The sequence below is a fragment of the Hemicordylus capensis genome, chromosome 3 (genome assembly GCF_027244095.1).
Source record: "Hemicordylus capensis ecotype Gifberg chromosome 3, rHemCap1.1.pri, whole genome shotgun sequence".
Taxonomy (NCBI): domain Eukaryota; kingdom Metazoa; phylum Chordata; class Lepidosauria; order Squamata; family Cordylidae; genus Hemicordylus; species Hemicordylus capensis.
The window spans coordinates 293,998,719-294,022,658 of NC_069659.1; the positions used below are offsets into that span (position 1 = coordinate 293,998,719).

General features: G+C 44.8%; 1 protein-coding gene across 11 annotated transcripts in view; it reads right to left on the minus strand.

Annotated features, from left to right (window-relative positions):
- The window catches only part of DGKG (diacylglycerol kinase gamma), a 300,941-nt gene that overhangs the window by 161,643 nt on the left and 115,358 nt on the right, over window positions 1-23,940 (minus strand). For 10 of the 11 annotated variants that reach the window (XM_053308427.1, XM_053308435.1, XM_053308434.1 and 7 more), the window contains exons 2-3: window positions 13,308-13,646; window positions 7,277-7,353 (exon numbers count right to left, since the gene is read on the minus strand). In XM_053308427.1, coding sequence (XP_053164402.1) covers window positions 7,277-7,353; window positions 13,308-13,374 — 144 coding nt within the window. In that variant the 5' untranslated portion in view covers window positions 13,375-13,646. Of the gene's footprint in view, window positions 1-7,276; window positions 7,354-13,307; window positions 13,647-15,352; window positions 15,474-23,940 lie in introns of those variants that run through there. The other variant, XM_053308431.1, reaches the window with a different exon arrangement.

Below are 23,940 nucleotides of genomic sequence, written 5' to 3' on the forward strand. Positions count from 1 at the left end.
TTCGAATCCCCGCTGATACTATATTGGGCAAAAGCTATATAGGAAGATGCTGAAAGGCATCACCTTATACTGCGTGGGAGAAGGCAATGGTAAACCCCTCCTGTATTCTACCAAAAGAAAACCACAGGGCTCTGTGGGTGCCAGGAGTCAAAATCGACTTGGCAGCACACTTTTTACCTTTACTTTGCTACTATCCTCATGTTGCCCTTCTCCTATGTTGGCTGCCAGAAGATAGAGCTGCCTTCTGTTCCCATCGTGGTTCATAATTTTCCTTGCCCTTCTGCCTCCTTCACTCTCTTCCCTTTGTATGTGTCATGTGTCCTTGGCTACATTCATTTTACATTTGGACTTAAGGACTTCTGAGTAAGAAAATTAGTCACTCATGTTCAAGAAACAAGACATAAAATTACTTACTCAGGTTTCAGACACAGCTGAAAAAAAATTCAGCTGAAAAAAAGAAAGCACGGAAGCACCCACTCCAAGTTTACAAAATATGCACACCCACATACACAAGTCTTGGCCTATATGCATGATAACAATATGTGGGAAGTGATTCTCAAGTGCTATTCTTGGTTTCTTTATAAAGACTGCCCTATGGAGACTGTTCTGGACCAGTTAGATGCCCAAGGGCCAAACTAGATGTGACATCAACCAACCATGTCTATCACACAGCTGTACACCTTCAGCCCTCCAGCTGATGTTGGACTGGAATTCCCATCATCCATGATTATTGGCCACTGTGGCTGGGGATTATGGAAGCTGTAGTTCAACAACACCTGGAAGGCTGAAGCTGTGCAGTTCTAGGTTTTTTAAACTTTAAAATAGCATCTGCATATGGGCCAATCCAGAGTGGGATAATAACATCTGCATATGGGCCTATCCAGGCAGGAGATATTTAACCTTGTACCTCTCTACTCAGTTTTCCTTCCAAAAATGCCACCAAAATCTGCCACGGGCCCCCAAAGGTACCACTGTATTAAATGTTACATTCAAGAGTCCACGGCAGCTTTAGGAGAGGACATTTTTCAGCAGGAAAATGGAACAATAGGCAAATAGTTAAACACCACCCATCTCCAAGTTGCGTTCTCAATCCAGATTGGGGCAGCACACAGCTGCTATTATAAAGTAACAATTTGTTCCAAATGAGATAATGGTATGTTTAAAGTCACATGTAATTTGGTCCCAAGAGGTTTGGATTCAGAAACCTTGTGCAACAAGATTATTTGATGATGGGTCCTCTGGGATCTATTGTTTGAAATAGAGACTTTTGGCTCTCTCCATTCCTTTGGGTTCAGAAGCAAGGTCCATGCAATATACAGCAGATATAGACCTCATAAAACCTTACAGAATATGTCATAGCTCCTACCAGAGCCAGAGGAGGAGGGGGTTGTTCATTGGGGGGAATTGTTGACTGTAAGGGATTCACAGTAGGCTGCCACCACCCATTTTGTTTTAATGTGAGACAAACCACAGTCGAACCAGGGAGGGTGGTGGGGCAGTTGGAGGAGTCCTCACTGCTGCCACCTCCTGAGTAACTGTCACCGCAGTGGCTGCCCCCACCACCCACGCTACTGGCAGGGCTTCATTTAAAAGACGAAATTTAACCTTTTCAGCTGCTGGTGGGGTGATTGGAGGAGCTCCTGCCACCACCTCCTGAGTATCCGCTGCTGCAGCGGCCACTCCTGCCACTGGCTGGGCTTCATTTAAGTTTTAAAAAAGCATCCCCCCTCCCCGCTTTAAAACTTAAAAAGGAAAGTCTTTTTAGGCTAGGAGATCCCCTGTACTTGTTAAGGGGAATCCTAGCTGGATTCCCCTTTACAAGTATACTCCCTTACCCCCAAGCCAGCCCATGAGCCGGTTCCACGAACCAGGGGGTGTCCCGGTTTGAACTTGGACCGGCACCCAGCCTTCAGGGGCCGGGCCGATTCAAACTCGGATCACCCAAATTGGGTCAGCTTGGTGGCAAGCCTGGCTTGATGCAAGCTGGCTTGCACACCCCTACAGGCAATTCAAATTTAAGCAATACAATAAAGGAAAATAACTTATGTCACGCATCTAACTGATTGGTCCTTATCTTATTACTCACAGGCAGGGATCTTTCTGATGTCTCCAGTCCCCAGGCTGTGGCCTTCCTTCCCATTTTCCCAGCAGCCTCTCAGTCAGCTGCACTTTTCGGCCAGGACAAGCAGAACAAACCTTTCTCTTCTTCTGCTGGGTGGATAGCAATAGATCCACCCACAATTCCTCTGGATTGGGGGATTCCTCCTCCTTCTGTTTGGATTTCCCCAGACTCCCCCGCTTATTAGGAAAGACCCACTCTCCTAGCAGTTGCTCTAAGTGAGACCTAGTCCTCCTTCAAATCTTTCCCATCACTGCAGAATAATATGAGAAAACTGGGATGAATTCAGCATGGGAATTCCCAGTCTATAGATGCAACAAATGCAAATAAACTAACAGCAATAGAAAAAAGTAATTGTATAATATACAAAACCTTTTAAATCATTACATTAAAAAATTAGGAAAGAAATGTAGAATGAAACTAAAATCACTAGAATTTAGGACAATCCCAACTCATACTATTATGGCAAACTGAAGGCAGCTACTTTGTGCTACAAGGGAAGCACCATTTATGAGATTTGGGGTGTGTACAGATGTATATAAACTCACCATAAATTTCATTATAAAGTGAGCTCATTGTAGAGGTGCTCTCTTTGCATCCAAGGCCCACATCAAGCTCAGGGGGGATTTAAACTAGTTTTCAGTTAAAGCCAGATTTGCACAGCATCAATTGGCTAGTCTTTGTATCAAGCACAAGTGTCTTCCTGCCTTCTCAGAGCAGGGCTATGCACAGTACTGATTGGTTGGCCCTTGTGTTAATCGTGAAGCCATCACTTTCCCTTCTTGGAGTTGTTCTTAAAGTGGACATAACAGTGTAAATCTAAATTTAAATTTTTTAATCTAAGTTTAAATTTTTAGTTCCAAATTTTGAGCAAATAAATATGCAAGACACTTTGTTTTAAAAAGATGAAAAAGATTAAACACAAAACAGACAGCCCATGTGGAACATGGAAGGGGAGCAAACAGGAAGAAGCACTCAGAATTCGATCAAGATACTGTATGTGTGTCATTAAAAGAGATGTTGAGGGAAGTCGAGCTCACTCCACAGCAGAAAAATCTGCACCCACTCCTGTTCCCAGAAATGTCTGTACATAGCCTTGCTTTCTGCTCATAGCAACAGACATGTTGCTATTGCTACAGGCAAGCCACTGTCTGAAGGGTATCCTTGATCTATATGCCAGTAATGCTGGGATATCCCCTCAAAGAGTGAGAAAGAACAATGTTACTTTGGCTTCTCCTGAGTAATGTAGGAAGGGGATGCAGTGGCATAATTTTAGCAGTGGGTTATTGGCTCCCCCAATAAGTTATTCCTGCTGAGATAAAGTAGTAGGAAGGGCATTAAACAAATGAACACTCAATGACACAATGGGACTGCAAGAAAATAACCCCCCAGCCTTTCAAAAAATAAAATAAAATAACTCTTCTATGGTCAGCTTCCTCCACATCCTCTGCTGGAAAGCAAATATGTTCTTCAAAGAGATTTTAAAAGCAATTAGTCATTAAACCCAATGGCAAATGCAGTAATTTCTCTGAGCGGGTAGTAATGAATTATACCTACATCAGTTGCTTTGTGCAATAGAAATAATCACAGTAATATCTCCTGCCGTGGGATGCAAACCGCAGCATACACGCTTGGTAGAAAGCAATGCAGCCCACTTACAGCCACCCACAACACAGCATTTGTCCTGTTCTCTCCTAAGTGCCTAACAAGTACTCTCCTTAATAGGGAGCACAGTTGCAATTTCTGATGCTTCTTTTGTTGGCTTGTCCTGGTAATTACCTTCATGTGTCAAGAATGTCCTCACAAATTCTTTGTGCCCATTTCTTATTTGATTTCATTTGATATTCTCCTATTCTGGAGGCCTTTTATATTATTGAATAGCTCTGCAGCACTTTCCTTCTCTCACCTGGGAACAACCCACTAGGATTGTTCTTACTAATCTCCTTTTCTATAATGGTGACGATATGCCCCCTTTCCTCAAGTTTATTGCACTTTGGAAAAATGTGTGTTTTTCTCAAGAGAGGTGTTAAAGTAGAGGGTTTTTTAATGGGTTATCTGCGAAACTTTACTGCAAGTTCAAAGACACACACCCCAACAAAAAACCAACACAAAAAGCAGATTTTTTTAAACCCCAGCTATAAATCAGGCTACACTCCAATGTGTGATGAAAAACCCGAATTGTGTATGAAGTGCTCCCTGATAGCTCTCAGGGACTTTGGGGTAAATTTGGCCAATATGTGAATGCACACCTCCATTCTGGAGGAGATGCAAACTAAAAGCCAGGTGTGAAAAACTTCAAAGAGCTGCTCCAATGGCAGCAACAAGGAGCATTTTGCCACCTGGCTGGTGCCCCAGGAATCTGCTGCTTGAGGCTAACACCTCACTTTGCCCCATGAAAAGAGCCACTCCTGCCCCACAATGTGAACCATGAGGAACAAAAATGCCTTCTCTTCAACTTTTAATTTTTGTGGTTTTAAGAGGAAAACCATAGGAAAAAGTAATGTTACCCATTTTAATCCAATGAAAATACAAACTAGTGCTGTATATACACATAATTATCACCACCCCAAATTAGAGCTGATCTTGTGGTAGCAAGCATGAATTGTCCCCTTTGTTAAGCAGGGTCCACCCTGGTTTGCATTTGAATGAGACACTGCATGTGAGCACTGTAAGATATTCCCTTTAGGGGATGGGGCCACTCTGGAAAGAGCATTTGAATGCTTGCATGCAGAAGGTGCCAAATTCTCTCCCTGGCATTTTCAGATAGGGCTGAGGGAGACTCCTGCCTGCAACCTTGGTGAAGCTGCTGCCAGTCCGTGTAGACAATACTGAGCTAGATGGACCAATGGTCTGTTGAAGTAGAAGGTAGGGATGTGCACAAAACCACCTGGCCCAGTTCAGTTAGAGTTCAAACCGAACTCGAACTGAATTGGGCCAGTTCCATTTTGGCCCCCTACAAACTCACCCTGGTTTGGTTTGATCTGGGGTGTGTGTGTTTCACTGAGCAATTAATTTTTAAAAAATTTTAAAAACAAAAACCGTACACCCTCTGGGGGCTTCTCTGAAACAGTGTTGGGGTTCCTTGGAGGTTCCCCCTCCCCCTGCCAGCCTCATGGGGAGTTAACACTTGCCTGGTTCGGGCATCTTCGGGCCTTTCCAGGCCCATTTCCTGGTGCAGTGGCCATTTTGGAGGCCGCCGTGCCTGCGCAGTGGGACCCTGCGTGGCCAGATCATGACCCAGGCCATGCAGGGTCCTACTGCGCAGGCGCAGCAGCCTCCAAAATGGCTGCTGCACCAGGGAATAGGCCTGGAAAGGCCCGAAGACGCCTGAACCAGGCAGGTTTTAACTCTCCAGGAGGCTGGTGGGGGGAGGGGGAACCGCTGCGGACCCCCCTGGAAGGGGTACGTTTTAAAACATAATAATAAAAAAAATCTGTTTAATAAAATTGCTGTTTAATAAAATCCCTGAACGGGGGTGGCGGTTCGGGTTTGGGGTCGAGCCGAACCTGGGGGGTGGGTTCGGCTTGATCGGCTTGACCCCAAACCTTTGATCAAATCTGTTTACACACCCCAAGTAGACAGCAGCTTCCTATGTAGAGATTGACTATATTCATGCTTGTATCTTGGTTCATAAACAACAAAAGAGAGATCTGCGTTTCTTACATACAGACGCTGCAGGAAATTCTAAATCTTGGATTTCTAATGCGTTTAATCTGGGATTGTTCTTTTTCTGATACACTAGAAATCTTGGGAGACCAGCTGGCAAGACTGCATCCCCAGACACTGCAACTGACATACATTCTGCTTGAATGACTTTATAAGAATGTATTTTTATGAACATTTATTTATTTATTTATTTATTTATTTGATTTGATTTTCATAGTATTTGAAATAGGCTGACACAGTGTCAGTAACAATAAATTTAAGAGATTTAAATATGCTTTAATGTTCACTTTAAAATTAACACAAATATAAATGCTTACAGTTCCTTACTGGCTTAATCCTGCCCAGGGGTGTAGTAGCTATAGTTCAATGGATAGGTTTCTGGGCCCCCTTGTGCCACCCTCCCTACTTTCTTTATTATCTCCCTCATTCCGAGGGGGCTGCTGGGGAGAGGGGTGGACAAGGGCCCCCTCTCCCCTAGCTATGCCCCTGATCCTGCCCATGTAACCAGGCACCATAACCAGCCTCAAACAGAAGACAATTGGGCAGGGGTGTCCCTTCCATGAGGTGTGGTGAAGCACCAGCAGGGTGACAAGATGCACCTCAGCCCCTATTTCTAAAATGGGAGGGAGGAAGGTTCATATCAGGGGGGAGGCATTTTCCCACCACAGCAATTGGGCAAGATGTGCTGCTGCACTCTTTGGAGGTGTTCCCAGTGTGGCAACATTCCAAGTTAATTAAGACTGCGATCCTAAGCGCATTTACTAGAGAATAAATCCTACTGAATTCAATAAGGCTGACTTCTGTGTAAGCACATTTAGGATCATACTGCACATCTGCAAGATCTTTTTTTTAAATTGCTATTTTGAGATCATTTGCAAACAAAGGCTTAACATCATGCCCTTACTCAGAAACATCTGTTTTATGATGTGATAAATAACATATGTTTATATTTCAAACTTATATTTTAACATCCAGCCTAAGAAAGAATTCCATACAACTCAAAAGCTCTCATACTGCATTGTGAACATTGGTTGATCTTAATCATTGCTATTTGACTGACCCTGGGCTGGTTCATATGACCAAGAACCAGGCTAACTACTTACCAGTTACCCGGGATAATTCACTGAGCATATTCCTGATTTTTGCTTGTCCACAAGTGGAAATCCTGGTTAAAGCCTCCCCAAACCATTGTATGCTGCACGGGAGGCACTACTTAGCTGGTCCTGATGTGATCCTAGATCAAAAATCCCAGCTAATCTGCACCAACCACTGTAGCACAATTGTTTCTGGGTGAGTTAACTAGCATTTCTGCTTGCAGACAAGCAAAACTGGGGAACGTATCAGGTGAGTTAACCTGGATAAGTGGTGAGTTAGCTCGGTTCTTTTACATGTGAACCGCCCCCCTGTGAATGTTGTTCAAACACACCAATACAGCTAGCTGATTTTGAGTCAATAAACATTGAAGAATACGTTCACTGCATGTTTCCTTACCTGTTCTGGGTTATATTTTGATAGGACCCCATCCCCATGGAACTCTTCTAAAACATCTTTTAATTTCTTTGTGGAATCTAGAAGGAGAAAGTGCATAACAATAACAGTCATCTATTTTCTCAGACGTTTCCTGCAGTTTATCAAGCTTAGGAATGATTATATACACAAGCATTTAGATTGAAACGAAGCTGCAAAGATCATGGCACAGCTCTTTAATTTCAAGAGAATTCAGTCTGCTTTCTTGCACAAGATTCTTAATGGACTGGCAAATGTACAAGCTGCTTAAACTCTGTATCTACAATATCCTGGATGCTTCCTTTGAAGCAGATAGACTTGCACCTAGCAATGACACATATTGGATGCAAGCAGGAAACAGAAAACAGCTGCCTTCTCTTCTCTTCTCTCAGAATGTAGCTGCCTTGGTGTGAGAAGATCTGGCAGGCTTAAGACCACTTCAACAGTTTTTCCTTCACTGAACTTCCAACAGGCAAACCATTCATAGTTCATGACATGTGTGACAATCACACATGTCTGTTTCACCACAAGTTCATATAGCACCAATGGCAGCTATTTCCCCACGGCAAATAGAAGCCACAGGCAGGCCTGATTTGGACTGACCATGATGCCTCCTCCATGTTGGGGTCCCTATCCATAGCCCACTCCCCAATCAAGTTACTATTTAGTTTCAAATAAACAAGCATGTCAGTGTAAAACACATGCTTAAATTATTATGTAGTTTGACAGTAATCTGATTGGTTATGTCGCATGATTATAAAACACAAGAATGGTCTTTTTAAAATGGCACTGAAACAGCTGCTGCATGGTGGGGAAACAAGCATGAAAAAGGTCTGCTTCTTGGGGTATTTCAGGAAACCTTTTGCCCTTCAAACCCCATTTTTATGATGAAAATGTCCAGCAGCTCAACCTACTCGGAACCTAGAGACTGGCAAGGAGGGCCCTTGCTGAGGATGGGAGACCAGTAAAGGCCAAATATCAAGCTGAGTATCAAGCCATCACTGTCCCTTCATGCATGGAAACCCTTGACAGCAGGGTGAGTCTTCCTCTTGCTCTCTAAGCTTTCCAGGCACCTTGCACAGATAATTCCTAGGGATGACAGTCTTTGCACAGGGTGCTTAAGAACGTTAGAAGAAGCAAAAGAGATGAACAGAGAGGACTCGAAGGGCCAGAGGATACAACGAATTCAAATGTAACAGGAAACTGGAGGTCCCTTCACCTCCGGTTTCCTCACCCCCACGTCTGAATTTGGGGGAATGGAGTTTTCAGGAGGAAGGAACCCACAGTTTCCCTCCCCAAACTCCAATCAGAACCTTCGGTTCAGAGTGAGTTTGGCCATTGCAAACCCCATTTCTGTGGTCCCAGAGTTACATCCACATGCTGGCACCGCAGTTTTGGCCCCACATAACTGGAGTTGGGGGAGGAAGCTCCTCCCTCCCTCTGGCCTGATTGGCTGTGCAGGCTATCCTATCAAGAAGGAAGCCCGCACAGCCAGCTCCCCCACCTCTCTGCAGTCTCACTGTCTGCAGAGAGGCAGCTCTCTTGAACATCCGATTGCAGATGGGAGAGCGGGGGAAAGGGGCGCAGAACCGTGAATCCATTGGACCTGCAGTTCCACATTATGTCTGAATAGGGCCACTGTGTGAAGCTGGGACTTCTGTCAAGGTAAAGTGGCCCCCACTAGGGTATTCCTTCTGATCATGCTTCCCAATCCCTCCACCTCTCACCAGAGGAGCACGCATGTAGCGTGCACACGCAGTGTGTGATGCATTCAGTGGGTGCGCGCACATGGCGGACACATGTGTGCTCATTACTTCCGGTATTTCTGGACAAGAATGGGGGCAGGGGCGGCAGGGAGGAAAACTTCCGCCCCAAAAACATTTCACTGAAACAGAGCACCAGCGGGGGAAAAGCGGCGGGAAGAATAAGTGCAAAAACCACCACCCCGCCCTTAAAGTCCACCCCGCTGGCGCTGGACTGCACCTCCACAGTTCCGTGCACATCCCTAAAGCCAACTCTGCCTTGGAGTTAGCATTGACAGTTTCTGTGCACCACTCCAGGCTGTCATGTGATGTACGAAGAGCTAAGACAGCATATGTATGAGGAAAATGGACACACAGGTCAAGAGTTTTAGCTCAGCTGTTGCAGGGTGGCTCTATCTTTTTCAAGATGCGACATGGAGCAATTGAACTGGAGAGTCTGAACACAACAAGCATGCATGGAGCCAGTTTAGAGGCAGTTTTCTCATCACTACCAACACTCCCTACTGCTATTGCCACTGTAAGGAAAATTAGGGGTCAGAAGGAACTAATAGCGTGAAAAGCAACGTGGCTTTTCAATTTCAGTGGCAAAAAGGGGGAGGAGTTTAATAGCCTTCGTGTGTGTACATTGCAGGGTTCAAAAATACACAAAACAGACTTCTTATCCTTTGAAAGAACATGTGCAAAAATTAAATGTTCATCATTATGCATGCTCCCCCCACTCAGCAATAATTATAACCTGGTTCTATCATGGCATGGTAGCATTTTATTTTTACTTCTTGTTTTATTTTTACATTTCCATCCTGCTCTTACTCTGGGGAGCCCAGAGTAGTGTACATGGTTTATGTTTATCATCACAACCACCCTGTGAGGTAGGTTGGGCTGAGATAGTGACTGGCCCAGAGTCACCTGGTTAATTTCTTGGTTGAACAGAGATTTGAACTCATGTCTCCTGGTCCTAGTCCTATACTCTAACTCAGGGTTTCTCAACGTGTGGGTCCCCAGATGTAATTGGACTTCAACTCCCATAATTCCCAACCAAAGGCCACTGGGGCTGGGGATTATGGGAGTTGAAGTCCAATAACATCTGGGGACCCACACGTTGAGAAACCCTGCTCTAACTACTATACCACACCGGTGCGCTCGCTCTCCATTCTAACTATTCTTTTCTTGAACGACTGACTGAGTGAGCATCTGAAAGTTGCTTAGCTCCCTGTGCTCCCTGCACAAAATAGCAGAGTAAATTTAACACGAGACGATAATGCCTTCCATAATTTCTACCACTAAGAACATTTGAGAAGAGTTCTTTCATAATATGTCTTGATGCAAGGCAGTTTCCTTTTTTAATCTTCCATGCCGGGGTCTCAGCTCTCTAGGAGGTGAAATGTCCCAACAGTCTCACAGCTCAGCTGCCCTGAATTAAGGAGCCAGCCCCAAAGGATCAACATAGACTGAAATACCACAGGAAAATGCTTATAAGTAGGAATCTGTTCTCAAATGTCTAAAGAAGCTTCTAAAAATAAACGGCAAGAGAACTGTTCAAACGCTCAAGAGTTCATCTCATAACTGGCAATGAATGTTATGTTTGCGCTGAAGTCCTTGGAAGATTAACTTTATGGTGATAAGGTCAGTGGGAAGAAATTGTTCCAGACATCTCCACCCCACTGGCTGACACTTTATGTAATTTGACATGAGACTTGTGGGGCAGAGACGGCTGCTGAGTGTGGGCAGAAAAGGCTTGCTTCTTTTTGAATTTGCCCCATCAGAGTTAAGTTGGAATTGACATTGTCTTTAATGGGCCTAGAAGCCACCTAAGGGTGCAGCGGGGAAGCAACCTGCCTAGAGAGCAGGAGGCTGTTGGTTCGAATCCTCGCTGGTGTGTTTCCCAGACTATGGGAAACACCTATATCGGGCAGCAGCGATACAGGAAGGTGCTGAAAGGCATCATCTCATACTGCGTGGGAGGTGGCAATGGCAAACCCCTCCTGTATTCTAACAAGAAAACCACACAGCTCTGTGTTCACCAGGAGTTGACAACGACTCAACGGCATGATCTTTCCTTTCCTTAATGGCACTTCTACCCCTCCTTCCCCCCAAATCCAGGCCCTTTTGGTTATGGAACTTCCTCTGAGTGACTCTGTCCTCTGGCTAGCATAACACTTCCTCTTCACCTCTTTCAACCTCTTAACACCTCATACATGGCCAATGTGTAGTTCTTAGATAGGCGTACTGTTGAGCTGTTTTCCCCTTACACAAGGAACACTAGCCCATATTCATTATCAGTCAGCCCAGACTAGGATTGTTCACAGCGGTGTATCAAATCATGGGTTCATAGTTTGTGCTTATCAAACTGATTCACCACAAGCCACCACAAGTTTCATTAGGTGGGAACCAGAGACAGGGACTTTTGGTGTCACAATTATGCCACCACCACCCCTGCCCCCCAGATCTGTCAAGTGTGCCCTTGGCAATTCTTTCAAAAGCTGTGAAAACATTCCTGTTTGCCAAGCTTTTCATTGATCTGTTCTAGCTGGTTGTCTTGCTGGGTCTTTAACCTGTCTTGTAATGCAATTGAATTATTTTAATGGATTGTTTTTATTGTTTTATCGTAAGCTGTCTTGTGAAGTTCTGGCTTAAAAGGTGAGGGCACGAAACCTTTTAAACCAGCCAACCAGCACACTTGAATCTGGTCTATCAGCCTGGATGGGGGTGGGGGGAGAGTGTCCAAACCTCATGTAAGTTCCTTCTCTTCTCCCCACCCCAGAGATCTGCTTGGATAACCAGTATTGAGACAGCATAGGCTAGTTCACACAATGATATTAATGTGGTCTCTCTGGAATCCCAAATCCCTGAGGAACACACATTCCCATGAAGCATGCCATGTGATCTCAGAAATGTTCCAGGAACCCCAATTGAGACCATATCAAGTCCACATTGCCAAGCCCATTTCAGATCTAAGATTACTGATGTGGGCTTGGCATGGTGCCAATCAGGGATCCAGGAAAAAGTCTGAGTTCACGCCACATGCTCCATGGAAGTGCACATGCCTTGATGATCTGAGATTTCCGTAGAGTCCACATTATCGTCATCGTGTGAGGCAGCCCTATAATTAAGTCTGGTGATAGGGTGTAGGGGATGAGACTGTGGTGGGAAATGGCAAAACACATGCTGCCAGAGCATACATGTACCAGTTTGGTGCAGTGGTTAGGATTTCAGACTAGGAGTAGAGAGACCCAGTTTCAAATTTCCACACAGTCATGAACTTACTGGGTAACCCTGGAACAGTCACTGAGGCTGTTCCCACGATCAGGTGAAATCAGGCTAGCAGAGCCTAGCCTGATTTTCGCCTGACCGTGAGAACCACCGGGCTCACAGGCGAACTACCCCTGCCCTAAAACCAGGTTTGCGGAGCGAGCGGTCCGCAAACCCGGTTTTTTAAATCGTGTGTTGCCGCACCGCGGCTCTGCGCCACGGCAACTCACAAGTAGACCCCCAACTGGGAGGTTTAAAAGCAGCCTCCCAGCTCGGGGGTCTCTCCATGCACTGGCGCAGGGCATGCTGGAGCTTCCGGGGGCCATGCGGTCCCTGATCCTGCCAGCTCCCGCTGGCTCCGTAATGGAGCTGGCAGTTGTGTGGGCAGCCGCTTTGGCCGTCTGGAGCAGACTGCCTGCTCGTGTGCGGGGAGAGCGGACTAAGCCCGCTCTCCCCGCTAACCCACTCCAGGCTCTGCTCACTGATCGTGAGAAGATCTGTGCCATATCTATATTTCATTTCTGTTGTGAAATTTGTAACATTTGAATGCTCAGTACCAAAATACTATAGACATAAGGGCGTTCTAGGCTCCTGGCTTTGGCACTTTAGTGCTGGAAGCAGTATCTCCCAAAAATAGCATATTAAGAATCATTTTGTAGATTCCTCCCTTTTGTGCATTGTCACTTTTCAGTCTTGCAAATATGACCATTGTCCCAGTCTGTCTTGCAGACTAACAGGAAATCAGTGCAGATTTGCATACAAGTGCAGTGGTGAAAGAATGGGTCAGATGCATCACACATTTGTTGACCCGCTCCCAACCTCCCCCATGCAACTATTTATATGCCATGAGACAAATTAAATCTGCCACTCCTATGACAAGGAGGACATGAATTGCATGTATCTTATCCAATGTGCTGGAGGCCAAGATACTTTATGTTGTTGGCTGTCTAAAGCATCTAGAACAAAATGACAAACATTTGCATTTGGACAGATGTAATACTTACACTCCGAATACTGCTGGAGCTGAGCAAACTCTGCCGGACTAAGTGTGATCCATGTACCATCACTCATCTTCCAAGTGAACTCTGGGGAGGCTCTGTCCACCTTCAGCAAAGGTCCTTGGAGGAGATGCACCTCTAGAACTTGAAATTATTCTGGGTCCAACTCATGGCTTCAAATGCCTATCGTGCCATTTTTGTTATCATTAGCTGTTTATTGCAGAATTCAAATCCTGATCAGTAGGAGTGCTGATATTCCAGGTTCCTTCAGAGCAATCCTGATAATTACCGTACGTAGGAGTGCCATCAGAAAATACTTTATGGGGGATGCCGGTGTCTTCAAACCTGGAATTAAGATGCGCACATTATAGAATTGCATGCATTTCCCCAAGGTGCTTTCTTCTTGCTGGCTTTCAAGCAAACTAAGGCAGAAATGAGTTTACTCAGAGCTTATTTAATGGTTTGAAAAAGAAATTAAACACACACACACACACACACACACACACACACACAGAGAGAGATCTATAGTGAAATAGGCTATTTTCACAGTAGTATAGTAGTTAGCATGTCAAACTAGGACTGAGAAGTTCCAGATTCAAATCCCTATTTAGCAATGACGCTCACTGGGTGACCTTAGGCCACTCACTCTCTCTTCTCAGCTTAACCTACCACACAGGGCTATTCCAAGGATAAAATGGTGGGGTGGGAGAATCATGCTGCCTCACACAGGATATACATTCTTTAAATAATATAAATAATGTATGCTGCCCCAAGCTCCTTGGAAGAATGGCGGGGGGGGGGGAGGAATCAATAACGTTTTCCAGCCAGTTTTGATGGTGTGTGTGTGTGTGTGTGTGTGTGTGTGTGAGTGAGAGAGAGAGAGAGAGAGAGAGAGAGAGAGAGAGAGAGAGAGCTAGCTCTGAATCTAAACTGCATTTTCAAAAATCAATGACTGTGTTCTGAGAGCTGGATAGAAACTGGAGTGTTCTAAAGTAGATCAGAATACTGTAGAGAGAGGAGATATGCTAGAATTAAGTCCATTTCTTAAAACATGAGCAGTCCTTGATGCCTCTGGGAAGGCTATTTGGCTTTATGCCTCAGAATTAATATTACACCTGATACAAATGCACAGCTGTGTGCATACACGCAAACCCTTACCACCCTGTTTAAAATTTAAACACTGTCTAAAAATCAGAGCAAGCAAACCTCTCCTAAACCCCTCCAAAGCCTTATGGAATTTGCTGTGACCCCAGACATTCTAACCATACAGGCAAGGCTGTAAGTTGCCTTGTTAATGTCTAATTTTCTATCTAAATAAACAGGTTAAAGGGGGATCCTAAATAGTAATGTGATGATATGATGGCATTTCCAGATGTTGAGGTTTTTGAGCAGGCACAGCACAACCATCACTATTTCTCCCTCACAATCTAGACAATATCCTACCCCTCCCCTGCACCTCAGTAAGCACTTCCACTGCAGAGGAACAAATTTTCCAGGTATCCAGGGTTACTTAGAGACTACAGTTCTCCCTCCTAGCAAAGTCAAATATTGGATGTGACAGGGGTCTGTGGTCACCAGGAATCGACACCGACTTGAGAGCAAACTTTACCTTTTACCTTTAAGACTGCATAGGTAGCAGATTTGAAAGTGTCACTAGCACCCCCTACTGTGGCGCCTGGGTAGTGCCACAGGATCCCTGCAGAGCTTCACAAGTCCCTCTCTTCTTGCATACCGAAGGCTTGTGGTTAGAGTGCTGGACTAGGACCAGGGAGAACCGAGTTCAAATCTCCATTCAGCCATGAAACTAGCTGGGTGACTCTGGGCCAGTCACTTTTCTCTCAGCCTAACCTACTTCACAGGGTTGTTGTGAGGAGAAACTCAGTCAGTCAGTCAGTCGAAAAGAAACTCAAGTATGTAGTACACCGCTCTGGGCTCCTTGGAGGAAGAGCGGGATATAAATGTGTTATACACACACACACACACACACACACACACACACATACATATACACACACACATATCAGAAACCACTTTTCCCTGCTTCCACTCACTTTTCAAAGGTCAGCTCCTGAGGGCCCTCCAGTTCCATCCTTCCCTATTTTCTTCATTATCTCCCTCACTCTGGGAAGCCGCCAGAGAGAGGGATGAACATGGGTCCCCTCTCCCCTAGCTATGCCCCTGGGGCCAAGTAGATGTGCACGCAAAAGAGATTTTAAGAGGTGTGCTTCCAATCAGAAGTGCTTCCAAAAACCAGCAGCAAGAGGACCCAATCCTGATCAAGACCATGGCATGAGGGGAAGGGGAGATCAGGTCCTTTCCTGTGAGTTGTTTCCTACTGAAAATTGCCCCCTAAAGCTATGGCTATTTGCTGTGTCTAGTATGATCCTAAAAACTTCAGTCCTAAGCACATGTATTTGGGAGCAGATTCCACTGAAGTCGAGTTACTTCTGAGTAAACCATATTGGCTAAGCTTGCATGGCATTATGCAGAAACTGTAAGCACAGAAGGGCATTTTGGAAGCAGCTTCCTGGTGTGAAACAAGCCTATGGAGCCAGTTAGATAAAAGAAGGTTACAAGTAATGAAAGCCTTTTTGTTGGCCCTTTGGGACCTGATTGCTTGATCTGTTGTTTATTTCTCAGATAGCATTTCCTGAACTTGCTTTAACCTCTGGTTTGTTTACATGTTTATGGGGGGAATCAAAAACCAAAGTGAGCTGAAGGACAGCTGGCAACCCAGTCAAAATCTGAGGTTTTTATCTCACTGCTTTTTCACCTTGGTGAAGTCATCATTTAAGCAATAGCAAAGTTGTTCTCTCTGGCAGAAGCAGATAGCCATGCTAGAGAAACACAGGGCTTTGTGAATGAGCCAAGAAGAAAGCCAGCAGGTGTGATTAAAACACATGGACATGACCTCTCTATGTGTGTGTGTGTGTGCGTTGTTTTCGCAGAACAGCAACCCTGAAACTGGGTGGTGTAAACAAAGCCTAAAGCTTAGTTCCTGAGCAGTAGAAAACATCTGATTTAATCAGACTGTCCTTTATTTTAAAAACAACAGTACCATTTTCTAGGTAGTAAGTCAATTTATTTGTTTGGCCATAAGCTGTAACAAAAAACCTGAAATATTGTAAAATAAAATCCAAATCATCCCTACTTGTATAGGAACATCATATATAGATTTGTTCTATAGCGATACCACATGGAAAATGCCCAGTGCTATTCTTTCTATATGTATTTCTTACTATGCACATGGAATTCCCAATTTGCAACAAGGAGAAAGAACATTATTAATGATCAAGGAAGGGAGAGGATAGGTAGTCTTAAAGCTAGCAGATTTAAACAAGTGAAAACTCAACAAGAGAATCCTATGCTAACATTTATTATATGCCCTGTGAGAATCTCAAGCTAACCACTTATGAAATCCCAAATTAGTTTGTATCATCTTAACCTTTTCACTAATAACTTTTAAGAGTATCTCCAAGCACATGGTCTCCTTTATTCTATCTTGTAGCCTCGAGACTGAACCAAGTGCAAGCTTCATATTGTGCTAGTTTCTTTATTGGAATGAGCAGGAGATTTTTTGGGAAAGGTCCACATCTTCAGGGTGATCAAGTGCATAATAAGAGCAACGAAAGAGAGAGGTTGCATCAGGACAGCTACTTGAGATTCCTCTTTTCAAGACTTGACTGTCGGTTAATAAAACAAATGTGGTCAACTGGAATCATATACGTACCTTGCCTCACAATTGTCCTGAGCACAATGAGGCTGAAAGGTCAACTGATTTGAGGGTGGGGGAATTGTTCTGGTAAGAAATAATCTGCCTACTTTCCTTTCACTATAATGTTAATTGATAATTACCATCTTCACAAGTTAGCCCACTTCTGCCTCAGACATTCACATGTTCGCCATCTTGAATTGGGTTGGATGACATCATTACAAATTATGCCGTTGAGGTGTCCCTATGTGTCCCTACAGCTATAGCAAATTTGGTCCAAACCAGTTCCCACTTGCACCTCAACCATTCACACTTTCACCATCTTGAATCAGGGTGGATGACACCATTACAAACTACACCCTTGAACCATCCCTATGTGTTCCTACAGCTACAGCAAATTTGGTTCAAATCAGACGGTTCACAAGTTCGCCTACTTACGTCTCAAATGTTTATGCGTGGATGGATGGATCATCACAAACTACACTGTTGAGGTGTCTCTATGTGTCCATACAACTGTACCCAATTTGGTCCATACTGGGCCAGGCATTGCGAAGTTGATAGCCGGGGACACACACACACACACACGGACGGACACACAGAGAATGCCGGGTGATCTCATAATACCAACAATTCCCACACCAAGTCTAAGCAGTAAAGAAGGCAGGAGAAAGATCCATGTTGCTATTAGGTAGGAATGGTAGTTGTCAAATCAGGTGCAGAGCTGAAAAGGATTGCCATAAGGATCAATGCACTGCTTTCACTACCTCTGTCATTACTATCGCTCCCTTCTACAAGTTGCTACTCCGGTTTTGCTATAAATTGCTATCTTTTACACATCACCATTTAAGAACATAGGAAGCTGCCTTATACTCAATCAGACCATTGGTCCATCTAGCTCAGTATTGTCTGCTCTGACTGGCAGCAGCTCTCCAAGTTTTCAGGCAGGAGATTTTTTGTTGCTGGTTCGAATCCCTGCTGGTATGTTTCCCAGACTATGGGAAACACCTATATCGAGCAGCAGCGATATAGGAAGATGCTGAAAGGCATCATCTCATACTGCGTGGGAGAAGGCAATGGTAAACCCCTCCTGTACTCTACCAAAGAAAGCCACAGGGCTCTGTGGGCGCCAGGAGTCGAAATCGACTTGACGGCACACTTTACTTTACTTTACCTGAAATTAAACCTGAAAGGCCCCATTCAGAGCAACAGCCACCACAGCTCAGGAAACCGGACCTGTCCAGCATCAGAACCTGAACAATGCAGCTTCCTCGTTCAGCAAGGCAGCTGGAACAAGACACTCATACCATTCGCTTGCTAGCTCAGTGCCCTATCTGAAGCTGCTTCAACTGACAAGCTTAAAATGATGAAAGCAATAAAGTCCTCCCTGGGCTAATCCAGACATCCTTTTAAAACAAATGGTGAAAGGAATGCAATTTCCGGGACATGATGGCTTTAGAATTAAAGTGTTCACACGTCCTTTCACCATAGTGCTCTCAGGACTCGCTTCTCCACTTCCATATAGCTAATTAATGTTATATGTGCTGCAAAAGGCAAGCATGAAAGGAGGGGAAGTGCCACACAAAAAGTAAAGACTGCCCAGCAAAAGGCTCCCCTCTTCTTCCATATATTATTATAGCCTGGCCTTTTCTCCACAGAGTTCAGGGTAGCATACAAAGTTCTTTCCCCATTTTGCTTTCATAATAACCCTGTGAGGTAGGCTAGGCTGGCCCAAGGTCACCCAGTGAGTTTCATGGCTGAGTGGGGATATGAACCTGGGTCTCCCCACTCCTGCTCTAACCGAGAGGTGGGCAGACTTGGCCCTCCTACTGTTGTTGAACTACAACTCCCATCTTCCCCATTGTGGCTGGGGATGATGGGAGTTGTAGTTCAATAGCAGCTGGAGGGCCAGGGCTGCCCACTCCTGCACCACTACACCTCATTGGCTCTTGGATGCCAGTTCCTGAGTCTGGTTGACTTCTCCCCTACCCATCCCTTCAGCCCTGCCCAGCAGAACATTCTTTCCCCCCTTTTCGGGTAGCAGAGCTCCCATCTCAACCTCCAGCAAGATCTCTGCCAATTATAAAACTGCATTGGCCTTGGAAATCTTAGAAGCTGCAACTTCCCCCCACTTCTCTACTTTCAGCTGCCCACTCTCTTTCCATCCTGCAAATCCCCAAGTGCCAGAGTGAGAGGAGAGAAGAGAAGATTGCTATGGAAAGAATGGCAATGAGAGAAAGCTGCAGCTGCTGGGATTGCCAGTAGCAATGGGAATGGAGCTTTTAAATACAATTGGTACAGAATGCGGCAGCCAGATTGGTCTCTGGGACAACATGAGGGGACCATATAGCACCGGTTTTGAAAGAACTGCACTGGATGCCGATATGTTTCCGGATGAAATACAAAGTGCTGGTTATTACCTATAAAGCCCTTAACAGCTTAGCTCCAGGGTATTTAAGAGAGTGTCTCCTTTGTCATAAACCCTGTCACCTTCTGGAGAGGTCCAGTTATGGTTGCCACCAGCTCATCTGGTGGCAACTCAGGACCGGGCTTTCTCTGTAACTGGCTGCTCCAGAGCTTTGGAATATGCTCCCTGCTGAAATAAGAGCCTCTCCTTCTCTGTTTGTTTTCAGGAAGACCCTCAAGACTCTCCTGTTCTCGCAGGCTATTAAATAGAATTAATTTTAATAATGTTAATAACTTGTTTTATATTGTTTTTATTGTATTTTATGTATTTTAATTTGTGATTTTTAATATTAAAATTTGTATACCACCTAGAGATGTACATATCAGGTGGTATAAAAATAAGATAGATAGATAGATAGATAGATAGATAGATAGATAGATAGATCTGTGGTTCTGGAGGCATAGCTTGTGAGAAAAGAAAATGGGTTGTGGCTGTGGATTGTGTATGTGTGTGAGGGAGTTTCACTAGAGCACAAAAGCCTTCAAAGCAGTTGTTTCCCCCCTAAGTAGTATAGCAACACAAATTTGTAAGCAGTTAGACTGCTTTGACGGGGGTGGGGAAGCCCTTGGAGGGCTTTGGGTTTCTGTGTCTGATTAAGCTTTAAGAGTCACTCTTGCCATCTAATCTGCACATGTTGTGGGCACTGAACAGTTACACCACAATAAAACTATCACCCAGCACATAACGGACTAGGGATCCCTGATCTGCAAGGCATATCACTGCTTTGAGAATGTTTAACAGGCTATGAAGGGGGAAAGAGCCAGAATTTCCTACATCTACAATCAGATAAAGGCCTGTGGTTGGAGTTGTTGATTTTCATTTTTGTCTCTGTTGTTAGGCATGGTGCCTGCTAAGCTTTCCTTCTCTGTCGTGTCCCCCGCCCCACCCCAAGAAACTTGAGCAAGCTATTTGCTAGGAACAGTTTTGGCAGCAAAGGGGCACATTGGGGTATAAATGTTGATTGAAGTTGGAAACAGCATGATGCTCTGAATGTATAATGCATAGGCTGAATGCGCTTTCTCGATGTCTCCTGATTGGTTTATTAAGTTCACATGCTCCTAATGCACAGTACTATGTGTTTGGTGGGCAAAAATGGGAACAGAAGGTGTTTCCATGCCTTTTGAACACTGCATAGTTGTTCCCTCTTGTGCACATAATGCTGTGCATAGTGAGATGAACTGAACTCCTCTCTCAGCCCTGCCTGTGCAGATATTTAAAACTGTCTAAATGTTCTGCTGGTTTTCATGCACTCAGCCCCAGGAAGTAACATTGGACTGGGGTGCTAGTAGCAGTGTGTGGAGTGCGAAAGGTTTGATGTTCCGCACAACACTTGGTGTATACATGTGCATCACCCTGATAACTGAGATGCTTAGCTAGTTAAGGGGCATCAAAGATAAGGGGAAGGCAAGCTGCCTTGAACAACAGGACTCCAGCTGACCACTACAGCTCATGAAAGCTAACAAAGAATGTTCTCTCCTGGGACAGTCAGTATTAGAAAAGACTAAAATAGGCTGACAGTCTAATCCTATAGTGTTCCCTCAAAAATAAGTCCCACTGAGTTCAACAGGATTTACTTCCTAAGGAGAACTGCAGCCTACAGCCGTTTAAAAGGTACTTTAAGATTCACTAAGGTTGTTTACACAACATGGGCAGCTTGGCTAAAATACCTCCTCCCCAAGCAACCCATGTTGTCTGAGAGGTCTCCAGACCGAGCCTCTGACCTGGGTAGCCCATATCTGCTATCTGGGCAAAATGTGAGGTAGGACAGAAAAAGGAGTCTGTCCTACCTCACCTTTTGGTCATGTGCAGCACCAGGCCTTTGAAAATGGCCACTAGCGACCATAGAGCCTCATCTGCAGTGCAGACAGGGAGAGGAGCCCTGCTGCACTGCAGCAGGCTGCCTCTATGCTGACCGCACAGTGCATTGTGGGATGCAGGAAGACTTCCTGCCCCCAGTCCCATGTTGGGTGACCGCTGCTGCACTGGTCATGTGGACACGTGAGTGGTGGCACTCTGAAGAAGCAATGATCATGTGGAGGGAGGTATATAGGCTTCCCCACCCTCCCCAGCCGCAGCATAATTGGTCGTGTGAATGACCTTACTCCTCTTTCACAACTATAAAATATCAATCATAGTAGTGTAGCCCAGATCAGATGATACTGTGTCCTTGGTCTTGTTTGTACATGCAGTGTGGCAGCAAGATCATGCCTTACCATTCAACTCACTGACTGTCTCTACCTGTTCCACCTCCGATACCTCCAGCTGTCCACCATGGACAGAATGCTTTAATTTTAATGGACATATGTCCATAATGAATCGATTATGTGTGCAGGCTCCAACTAAACATTTATTCCTGAATTGCAGTTGGCATACAGATGCTGCATTAGATTTTATTTGTATGCATTACATGAATATGTTAACATTCATGCATTGAAGACCAACAGTCCCAGAGGTGGAGCACATGCATCCAGTGGGTAGGGTGGAAAGACGTGGCCTCATTTGTTTGTTTGTTAATTATTTAGTACATTTGTATACCACCCCAAACTCACATCTCTGGGCGGTTTTCAACAAATGTAGAGACAAGACTGGAGAGTACATGATGCTAGCTGGGCCTGACCACAAAATACCCATTCCTGGTCTCTCACTTAAAAATGAGCAAGTGGTGTCCAAGAAGTCTCTGGGTCTCCCCACTACTCTGGCAGGTAGACCAATTCTCTGAGGTGGGCTGACGTGCTAAGTCCAGGGTGGAGGGCTGGTCTACCTGCTGACCCCAATGGGTAGACCTGCTCTCCCCAGGAAAAATAGCTTCAAAATGGCACTCAAATTATCTGAATCGATTTGACTCATATCAGTGGTAATTTGATTTGAACTCAGACTAGGTCCTCCATTTTAGGGGAGATTCGATTTGAGTTCAGATCACCCTGATTTGAGCTTGAATGGACTCAAATTGATTTGCACATCCCTAGTAGCCCCTCTCCCTGCAGTTTGAATAATGCTCAGGTTTCTTTAGCACATTGAAGGGGATGATGACATCCACCAGTACTGTGAAATAATATTGCCCTTGAATTCTCCACAGTGCATGTATTTTTTCCTTCACAAACCTTTTTCTTTCAATTCTCGCTCAATGCCACTTGTTCAAATGCCATCACACCTATGGCTACCTTGAACCAAACAGCACTATGAAATGAACTGGAAGCTAATGGGAAAACATGTACATTGTAAAAATATCTTTAAGAACGGGGCTGGGGTGAAAGGTGCACCTAACCAAGCAGTCCTATGGTTTGCTTGTTTTCCCCAATTCAGTCAGGACACAATCCAGTTAAAGGAGAGAGGAGGGATCCTGCAGAGTGTGAGTGGAAGAAAGCATATGCAAGCAAATTCTTCTGCCCCCTCTTCAGCACAGCAGCCTCTTTTGCCCCTGAAAATCTGCTCCTGGGTTTGGGAATCCTTTGGAGCTGAATTATATGAGGCAGGGAGAGCTGTAGGAGGAAGGGAGGACAAGCAAAAATCCCCTATTTGCATGGATTTTGTTTTATTTGTGCAAGAGCCTCCTCCCAGAAGCAAACCCAAACACTTTAATTTCCTGTGGATTTCAGAAGGAAGGATTTGAAGATGTGCTTTGAAATCGCTTAGAATCACAGAATTTTAGTCCAACCCCCTACTTGGCATTTGCTACAGTATTCCTGAGAAATGCCCATTTCAAGCCTCTGCTTGAAAACCTCCAGCAACTTCAACATGTTTTACTTTAGCTGGCTCACGCCTTTAATTTTTATTTTACCCAATAAACAAACCTGCACCCAGCCTGGTTAGAAATGGCAAGGGGGGTGGCTCTAACTCTTTCCTCAGTTTCCCTACTTGGTAGCTTCCCAACGTGCCTCCTGGTTGCTTAACTAGGCTTTTGTCCGTTTTATCGCTCCAGCCAAGAGCTGTTGGGGCACAGACTCTTCTGTTTTAGTGCTGTGTTGTTGGCTGTTTGAGCCATGAAGCAGAATATTTTTGACAGAGACCAGAAACAGAAGCTCTGGTGCTCAAGACCATGGACTACTAGAAAGCATTTCCTCTTGATAAGCCTGTTCTTTGCTGCCAGCTTTCTTCTCAGGCACCTATGATGCAATGCAGAAGGCAGCCTTTCTGGGTACAGCAGATGAGCAACCGGCAGGAAATCCCCCGAGGCTAGGCTATTTTGGAAATGTTTTAGTTATGGATTCAGTTCCTTCATGATTATGCAGGGTGACAGCACATACGTAGCGGGGATTTTCTTCATCAAGTGAAAAAGCTGTGGGATACCCGCAGAAAACATTAATAAGTAACTTGCAGTTCCTGCCTTCTGCTACAATTCCTTCCGGATGATGAGAGTTTGTCATGACACTGGCTGCAGAATATGGGATCAATGAGAGTTGCATTAGGCCTTTCTGCCTCATCAGCCAAAGTGCATGCCAGCTTAATGTAACCTTTGCACAATA